Source organism: Triticum aestivum, chromosome 3A, assembly GCF_018294505.1.
Source record: "Triticum aestivum cultivar Chinese Spring chromosome 3A, IWGSC CS RefSeq v2.1, whole genome shotgun sequence".
NCBI lineage: Eukaryota > Viridiplantae > Streptophyta > Magnoliopsida > Poales > Poaceae > Triticum > Triticum aestivum.
In genome coordinates this window covers 391,185,472-391,194,412 of record NC_057800.1, presented here as the reverse complement: position 1 = coordinate 391,194,412, position 8,941 = coordinate 391,185,472, and the positions used below count along the sequence as shown (strand labels likewise).

Below are 8,941 nucleotides of genomic sequence, written 5' to 3'. Positions count from 1 at the left end.
GAGGGCTTGGTGCTCTGCGCCGACAGGTCCCAGTCCCAAGGCGGCTTCAGCCGTCGCTGGTATGCCAGGTCGCGATGCCGTGGTCAAGGCCAGGAGGTGAGCGACCCGGAGTCCGGTAAGAGCCCCTGAGTCGCGATGCTCAGGAGGTCCCCTTTGGCGCCCAAGCAGCCGTCGTTTGGTGAGAAAGGAGAGCGGCGTCGCTAACACGGGATAGCATTAGGTGCGGGGATGGTGCCATGGCAGCTGGCACTTTCGGGTGATGACTTATCTCGAGGATCAGGGGCCGCTCTCTGGTGTGTCGCCGGGTCTGTGCATCGGCAGGCGCGAGGTTGCTCGGCGAGGTCCTCGTGTGTCTCTCCCCTCTCGCCTTTGCTCCCCTTTCTGCTCTACGTCCTCGGGTCCCGGCCCTCGAGCGAGTCTCAGCCGTCGCTGGTATGCCAGGTCGCGATGCCGTGGTCAAGGCCAGAGGGTGAGGGCTGGAGAGCCAGTAGGAGCCCTGAGTCGCGATGCTCAGGCACCCCCCCTTTAACGTGCAAGTGGTTCGCACGGACGAGAGCGCAGGAGACACCGCGAGGGCCTCGCCTGACGCAGCCCCTTTCGGGAGGTCCTGCAGGTCCATCATAGAAAAAATAAGGGGTTGCCGTGACAATTGACAGTCAGCCGTTGGTTGCTTCCGAGGGGTAGTGAGGCACTGAAGGCTTGACGAGGTGACGCTATGCGGGGCTGCCGCGGCCAGAGCTCAGCCATCCAGGTTTGTCGGCGTTGCAGGGACGGACCCATGCGCAAGCGTCGTGCCGTTTGGGAGCAGCTCCGTTAGTTGGCGTCAGCTGAGCAGGCAACTAGGTAAAACACATTAGCCGCGAAGGAGTGGATTCGTTCAAATAGATGCTGGGAATGCGGACATCACTGGGTCAGGCCCGAGCGACTTGGGGGGTCATGCAGCCCGAGGGGCGCCCCCAACAAGGTAAGCTAACAACATGGAATAAAAAAGGGATACACGCCGCAGGGACGGACCCACGCGGCCTGGGAATAATGCAGCCCTGGGGGGCGCTCCCAGCTGGAAATAAAACTCGAAAGATGTCACCTGATGATGTTGAGGACGAAGGAGCGTTGATGTAGCAGGCTCGGTGGGCTGCGGGAGCCGATCCTCACGAGCCCCCAGGCCCAGGGGCCTCGGGAGGCTCCGGAGGCGCTGGCGGCTCCTCACGGGCCATCTCCATCCCTGCCAGGGCTGCGGAACGCCTGGCCTCTCGTGCCTCCGTGATGCCCCTCATGAGGCGCTGGTACGTGTCAGCCGCGTTCGGCAAGCCGTAAGGCATGCGAACGTAGCTGTGGGGTGGGCCTCCGCAGCGCCCCACTCGCGAGGGCCAGAGGCGCTCCAGAGAGGCGACTCGGTTGAGCCCTGGTATGTCGATGCAGACGTGCAGCCCACCATCCTCGCCTGGAAGGGGAGCCACTGCTGGTAGGCGGCGGCCGCCTTTCATGACTCTTGACTCCTGTAGCTCCTGAATGGCCTTGCTGACGAACTCCTGAGGGTCTGGGTCTCCTTGCCTTGCTCCTTCTTGAGGGAAACGTGCTTCGAAACACGCCTCCATGTGGTGCCCAAGCGCCTCCCTCGTGACCCTAGCTAGGTCGGTGGCCCTCCAGGGGAGAGCCCCGAGCCCTGCCTGAGGAGGGCGCCGGGCGCGCTTTCCTATGCGATGGAAGGAGGTTCCCCCTAGGCAGGCACGGGCCCAGAGGGGCTTGCCTCTTGAGTGGTCGGGCCGGACGATGTCTTCTTCTTCTTAGGGGCGGTCTCGGGAGGCCTCCTGCTTCCACGATCCGGGTCTTCCAGTGACGCGGCCTGAAAGGCTCGTTCCAGGGAACACACCGCGTCCTTCTCTTCACAGGGCACCGTGATGACTCCGCCGCTTCCTGGCATCTTGAGGACGTTGTAGCCGTGGTGAGTTACGGCCATGAACTTGGCCAGCGCTGGGTACCCAAGGATGGCGTTGTACGGCAGGCGAATGTGAGCGACGTCGAAGTCGATGAGCTCGGTGCGGTAGTTGTCGCGTGCCCCGAAGGTGACAGGGAGGCGGACCTGCCCAATCGGGACCGTGGAGCCGTCGGTGATACCGGAGAAAGGCTTGGTTGGCTGAAGCTGGCTGTAGGGCACTTGGAGGTTGTTGAATGTTTCCACGGACAGGACGTTGAGCCCTGCCCCGCCATCGATGAGGGTCTTGGTGACCACCACGTTGCTGATGATTGGGGAACAAAGCATCGGGAGAACTCCGGCTGTAGCCGCACACTTGAGCTGATCTGCTGAGCTGAACGTGATGGCGCACGCCGACCACCTGAGAGGGCGCGTGGCTTCGAGCCTGGGGAGGACTGCGTTCACTTCGCGGGCGAACTGCTTGAAGATGCGCTGAGAGGCTGGGGCTTGTGCCCCGCCCAGGATGCAGGCGATCGCGCGCGGCTCCTGGAAGCCCCCAGCCCCCTCGTCCTGGTGGCGGTCCTCGTTTCTCCTTGGCTGCGGCGGCAGCGGTGGGAGGCCTGCGTTGCCTTGCGGGCGATCCTCGCGAGGCTGATCCCTCCAGTCTCCCTCGCGAGGCTGATCCCTCCAGCCTCCCTCGCGAGGCGGGTCTTGCCAGCGATCCTCGCGAGGTTGATCGCGCCACCCTTGGCGCGGGCCACGGTCTTCCCAGCGTCCTGCGTTCCTTCCTCCTCCTCGGCCGTAGCCCCGGTCACTGCGGTCAGGGCGACGGCCGATCCTTCCTTCTCGCACGGCTCGGAGCTCTTGACATTCGTTGGTGTTGTGGGTGTGGAGGTCGTGGTACACACAGTACCGGCTGCCCTTGGAAGGTTCGGGCTGATCTCTGCCCCGCTTGGTGTCTGGTTCTGCCGCGAGCACGGCAGCCCCCTTGCGCTTCACATCCTTGGCCTTGGGCTTCTTCTCTTCTGGGTCTGCGGCAGGCAGCTCGAGGAGGGAGAGACGCCCTTCCTCGGCCCTGGCGCACTTGGTTGCCAGGTTGAACAGTTCCAAGGAAGTGCACAGGTCTTCATGCATCGCCAGCTCCTCCTTCATCTTGACGTCGCGCACGCCGTCGGAGAAGGCCGAGATGATGGCCTCCTCAGTCACCTTGGGAATCTTGAGGCACGCGTTGTTGAAGCACTGGATGTACTTCTGCAGGGTCTCCCCGGGCTGTTGCTTGATGCGGCGCATGTCGCTCACGGGGGGTGGCCGGTCGCGAGTGCCTTGGAAGTTGGCGATGAAGCGGGTGCGCATCTCGTCCCAGGAGGAGATTGTGCCTGGAGCCAGGTTCAGGAGCCAGGTGCGGGCCCCGTCCTTGAGTGCCATGGGGAACCAGTTCGCCATGACCTTCTCGTCTCCGTTGGCAGCTTCGATGCCCAGCTCATAGAGTTGGAGGAACTCCGTAGGGTCAGCCGTGTCGCCGTAGCGAGGAGGCAAGTCTGGCTTGAACTTGCCGGGCCACGCGACGCTGCGTAGCTCGGCGGTGAAGGCGCGACAGCCTGCTATGGCCACGGGAGGCCTTGGATGACGGGGAGCTTGGTCTTGCATGTCCCCACGCGCTGCAGCTGGGAGCAGCGCGGGGTCTTGACGCGCGGGAGCAGGAGCATGGTCGCGACGTGCTGGAGCAGGGAGCGCCCGGGCAGCTTCTTGCGGGCGAGGGACTTCTTGATAGCTCTGCTCTTGCTGCGCTGGTGCCTGACGGAGCGGGTTCCGCCCAGGGGCCACACGCCTTGGAGCCATGGCGCCTTCCTAAGGAGGAGGCGGCCGGGGCGCCGCCGGAGCTTCATTGCCCGTGCGGGGCGGGGTGCGGTGCAGCGGAACGGATGGCGCAGGAGAGCCCCCTGCGGCGCAGACGAGCTCGGCGATGCGGTCGAGCCATTCTTCATAGACGTCGTCGACGGGACGGTAATGCAGGAGCTCGTTCGCTGCGATGAGGGCAGCCCGAGACTCCATGGGCGCGCGGAGCGCGCGGGACGAAGAACCAGCTGGGGTGAGCGAGGGAGTTGCGGTGCGGCCGTCTTGCCGCACGGACGGATGCTGGGACGATGCTTGCTGCTCGTCCCCCGTCGGGCCGGTGGCGGCGTTGATGGCAGGTGACGGGGAACGACGAGGACGCCCGCCGACAGGGGCCGTCTGGGCGACGCGGGAAGCGAGCGCGGCCCGGCGCTCGGCGCGGGCCCGACGAGCGTCAGACATGGGCGTGATGGTCGGAGGAGAACGGGGTGGTGGAAGACGAATCCCGGCGCACCCCTACCTGGCGCGCCAAATGTCGGATTTCGGGTTCCGGCAGACCCTTGAGGTTCGAACACTGGGGTGCGTGCGGAGATTTCGCCTCCTGCCTACCTGCACTCCTCTGCCTTGCTAGGATCTAAACTAAGAAAAGAACAACACAAGAGACGCAGGGTTTATACTGGTTCGGGCCACCGTTGTGGTGTAATACCCTACTCCAGTGTGTGGTGTGGTGGATTGCCTCTTGGGCTGATGATGATGAACAATACAAGGAAGAACAGCCTCTCGAGGGTCTGTTCTTGGCTGGGGCGATGAACTGCTGGGAGGAGCTCAGTCACCCTTCTCTCTCTCTCTACCTGATCTAAACCCCTCTCTTTCCTTCCCTCCTCAGCTCTCTTTGCTCTGTGGGTGGCTGGTCTTATTTATAGAGGCCCTGGCCCTCTTCCCAAATATCGAGCGGGAAGGGAGCCAACAATGGCGGGCTAATTTGAAGGGGGACAGCTAGTATCAGCTATCCTGACAAAAGTAGTCTTCGCCTGCGCAAAGCTCTGGTGATGACGCCGTCTTGGGCTCCACGGTGACCTCCGTCTCGTAGTCCTCCTGGTCTTGGTCTCGTTGCACCGAAATGGCAACCTTTGCCTGATGCCTCGGTACTCCGCGGCTGCGCTTACCCCCTTTGCACTAAAGAGGAAGGGAGGACACTGCGCGGGCTGGCACCCGCCTGGCACCCCCGGTCGTCATGGCTTGCGTCACGGGCACCTCGTGAGGTACCCCGCCTTGATCTCTCCGCCTCCTCGTGAGCCAGCCTGACGAGGCTGCGCCTGAGGAAGCTCCGCGTCGTCTGCCCCGCGAGGCTTGGCCCCTCGCGAGGGTCTTGGGTTTGTGTTGGTGAAGATGGGCCGCGCTGGGCCCCCCTTTGAGCCACGCCGCAGGCCGCAGGCAGGAAAGTCTGGGGACCCCCATTCCCAGAACGCCGACACTATGTTTGGCAGAGCATTTGGGCAGGAAAACAAACTTTCAAGAAGGGGTGTGTATGGAGAGTTGGCAATGGTACGAAAATAAATATATGGAATGATTGTTGGGTTCCAAATAGTATTTCAAGGAAAATTATCACGACGCGGGGCAACTGTGTACTGTCAAAGGTGAATGAACTTATTAACCCGGTCACGGGGAATGGGATGAGGCACTAATCAGAGATAATTTTTGGCACATTGATGTGGAAAGAATTTTGCAAATCCCAATATATCAGTATGACACAGAAGATTTTGTCTCATGGCACTTAACAAAATCGGGTGTTTTTTCTGTCCGCTCGGCCTATTACAAGCAGTGGGAGGAGACTTATGTTTCGAAGGATTCAAATCCTAATGGTATAAGCGGATCTGCTCAACACCCGGGCTGGAAGAAACTTTGGAGTTTAAAGATACCAAGCAAAATAAAAATTTTCTTATGAAGATGTCTTCATGATGCCATACCCTGTTGTTGTATACTGGCAAACAGACATATTTCTAAGTCTGCTCAATGTCCGCTATGCTTAATGCAGGCAGAAGATATTGCTCATATGGCCTTCAAATGTAACAGGGCTCAGGAGATATAGAGAAATATGGGACTGCATGACATAATAGCAAGAGTTGCATAACAGGGGAGATCGGGTGCTGAGATTTTTGAAATCTTTCTTTATGAACCGGCTAACCAGACGCAATATATGGATGTCGTTGATTTACCAGAGCTGATTGCTATTACTAGCTGCTATATATGGTGGCAAAGGAGGCAAATAGTGAGACAAGAAGAGGTTCAATGCTCGGTTAGGTCCTGCCAGTCCATCAGGGCTCTCTCATTGAATTTTGTACGAGTTGCAACTAAACCTACAACACTGCCGCGGCTGAACAAATGGAGGAAGCCATTACTTGGCCAATATCTCGTTAATGTTGATGCTTCCTTCGTAGAAGAGGACAATGCAGCATCCTGTGGTACAGTTATAAGAGATAGCATGGTATATTTGTGGCTGCAGCCACGGTCAAATTAGAGCATGTGGCGGATGTGATATCGGTGGAAGCAGGCGCTCTTGTGGAAGGTCTCAAACTTGCTGGCAATTTGGGATTGAACTCTATTTTGATACAATCTGATAATGTGATTATTGTGGAAGCTCTTTAGGGAAACTCAGGACACTCAATGATCGCGGCTCCTATACTAGATGTCTGTCGCTCACTTAGTGATTTCGGGAAGGCCTTATTAAAGTATTGTAACCGGGAATCTAATATGGTAGCTCATTCGCTAGCTCAAAATGAACGTGTTGATCCACCAAGCTTATGGTTGGACTCACCTCCGGAATTTATTACTGATTTTTTAACGGACAATGTAAGGGTCGCATAATTTTAATAAAGGTAGCCATCAAGGCCTTTCCATAAAAAAACCAAAACCAAAACCGATACACACGAGATTTGATTTGAAAGGGCATGGTCATCGCACGCCACACCGCCCACCCGTAGAACAAAAAGAAAAAAAGAAAAGGGGAAAAATCGCATCAAACCCTCTTCCGCATCCTTCTCCTCGGTGGCTTCCGGTTCGTAAGGGGATCTCCGGCGGCGGCGGCGGCGATGGCCCGAAAGAGGAAGACGGACGCCGCACCGCGGTTGGACGAGGCCGACCGCACGCTCTACTCCAGCTTCTGTGGCGCCGCCAATTCCCTCTCCCAGCTATACTCCCAGGCCATGGCCCAGCAGAAGCTCTCCTTCCAGGCTGGCGAGCGGCACGCCCTCGTCAGTGACCCTTCTCTCTCCGTCCTCCTCTTTTTCTCTCTTCGGTCGGTTGTTTGTAGGAATTTCGATTGGCTGCGCGTGTAGTTTACAGCTATAGATTGGTCTGGTGGTCGGTGAGGGCATACGTTGGGCTTGACAGTGGATACAGCCACATCAGATTTGGCCATCCTTAGGGGATACCATGTAAGAATTGGATGTGCAACCAAAGCCTCAGAGAATGAAATGTCAATGTTCAGAGGTTGTAACTGATCCCTTGAGCAGTCGTAATTCAATGTTTGTTCCCTTCCGTGTTTCATTATAGCTAACATGGACTTGTGTTGCAGTCTTTTACAAAAAAGCAAGGGTACCAAAGTATGAAATTTTGTTCGACCTGGATTTTCAAGAGAAACAGAAAGGCATCAATAAGAATGGAGAAATATGTATCTTGTTGTTAAGATTTAGACAGTTAGTACCCATTTTGTTTCTAGCCAAAATATGAGAGTAATCTGTAATCGTAGTTCTTACAGCTTGTATGTACCCTTTTTTTCTAGCTTGTATTAAGTAGGGGAGAAAATGTACTTTCGCTAGCGATACTAGATTCGAACATTGCATGGAAATGTACCCTGGCTAAATTTCAATTTAATCATACAGGAAAAGCTCCACCAATGGATCTTGAGGATGCATGATGAGGAGTCGAGGCTTACTGTTGCAGACATAATGTCACATATCCAGGTTCGATCTTAGAACTCCCTGATTTACGTTGCTGCCTCCATTTCTGATAATATTGAATTTTGTGTTGTTTTTTGTCGAACATCACGATATATGAATCATGATCTTGTCAGTGTATAGGTGTATGTCTTTTTAACTTTCACTATCTAATATCTATTGTCTTGGGTTCAATAGTTCTCATATGTATTATAAGCAATTTAACCAATATTTGGTATATTGTTGCTTTCTTTTATAGCATGAGATTGACTATGGAGGTACTGATGCACATGTATCCCCAAGGGTACATCAGCATCCCATGAGTGTGAATCCGTTTACAATTATCCAACCCTCAGCTGGGTCATACGCACAAGCAACATCCGGGCATGCTCCCAGACCCAGCCTCAGTGACCAGTCAAAGAATACAATATTCTCAAATGCATTATCAAGCCCAGTCCGCAGGAGTCTCCAGACGTATCACTTAACCCAAGGTGCTGGTAATGGAGGACGGAACACTGAAGCAAACTCAGCCGGGCAAAACCGAGAGGCCAACTCTGCAAGCTCCAATGATACCTCCATGGACATGGTTTCAGACAGCGCGGGAAATGGGTACTACTAAGTCAGTTTCTGGAAACATGTTGCATGCACAACCAGGAAGCATTGAGTGCCAGTATTTTCTCTGGTTTTTGTATGTTATGTATTTTTCCTAAAAAGCTCATGCACTGTGTGGCTTTATAGTTGCACACCTGGCGATTCACTTAAAGTTATTGGATTTGTTTTCTTTTGTTCAAGCCTGTTTGGAGAGAAATCTATATGTATGCCTGGTTCATGTCTTATATCCCAACAATCTTTTTGGGGCTTTGCCATGAAGATTCTGAATGTAAATGAAAATTGCTATGATATAGCAAAGAGTTTATGTGCTTAATACAATGAGAGGGTTAAATTATGATGTATCGGCAATGGTAACAAAAATTATCATTATCATTTGGTTATCGCATTATCAGGATGTGCCATCTTTGAATTCTTTTGGCTCTGTTATGCTTGAAAGTTCATTACATATTTTAGTGGTAATATTCCACACACCCCATGGCCTTACTCCTGGGTTGTATTATTTGTATTCAAGGAAATTAATATAAAATATCTCTCTTTTAGCAGGCTTGTGGTTGCTTCTACGGGCCAACCAGCTATCCTCCTCTGCACAGAATTGGGTCATTAGGGAGGCGAGAGCCGCCATGGTTTTCGACTTGTCCCGTCCGAGTTG

The 8,941-nt window shown here is 55.0% G+C and overlaps 1 protein-coding gene across 1 annotated transcript; it reads left to right on the top strand.

The window, feature by feature from the left end:
- Positions 1–6,702: 6,702 nt before the first annotated feature.
- On the top strand, positions 6,703–8,626 carry LOC123061378 (uncharacterized). The gene is made up of 3 exons (XM_044484461.1): positions 6,703–6,996; positions 7,627–7,707; positions 7,940–8,626. The coding sequence occupies exons 1-3, from the start codon at positions 6,835–6,837 to the stop codon at positions 8,297–8,299; spliced, it is 603 nt and encodes a 200-aa protein (XP_044340396.1). The 5' UTR covers positions 6,703–6,834; the 3' UTR covers positions 8,300–8,626.
- Positions 8,627–8,941: the final 315 nt, after the last annotated feature.

Bases quoted from the DNA above. Each gene is read 5' to 3' on its own strand.
- LOC123061378 (XM_044484461.1), top strand. From the start codon at position 6,835: ATGGCCCGAAAGAGGAAGACGGACGCCGCACCGCGGTTGGACGAGGCC. The intron at 6,997-7,626 runs GTCAGTGACCCT...TTAATCATACAG, and splicing joins CTGGCGAGCGGCACGCCCTC to GAAAAGCTCCACCAATGGAT. The intron at 7,708-7,939 runs GTTCGATCTTAG...TTTCTTTTATAG, and splicing joins ACATAATGTCACATATCCAG to CATGAGATTGACTATGGAGG.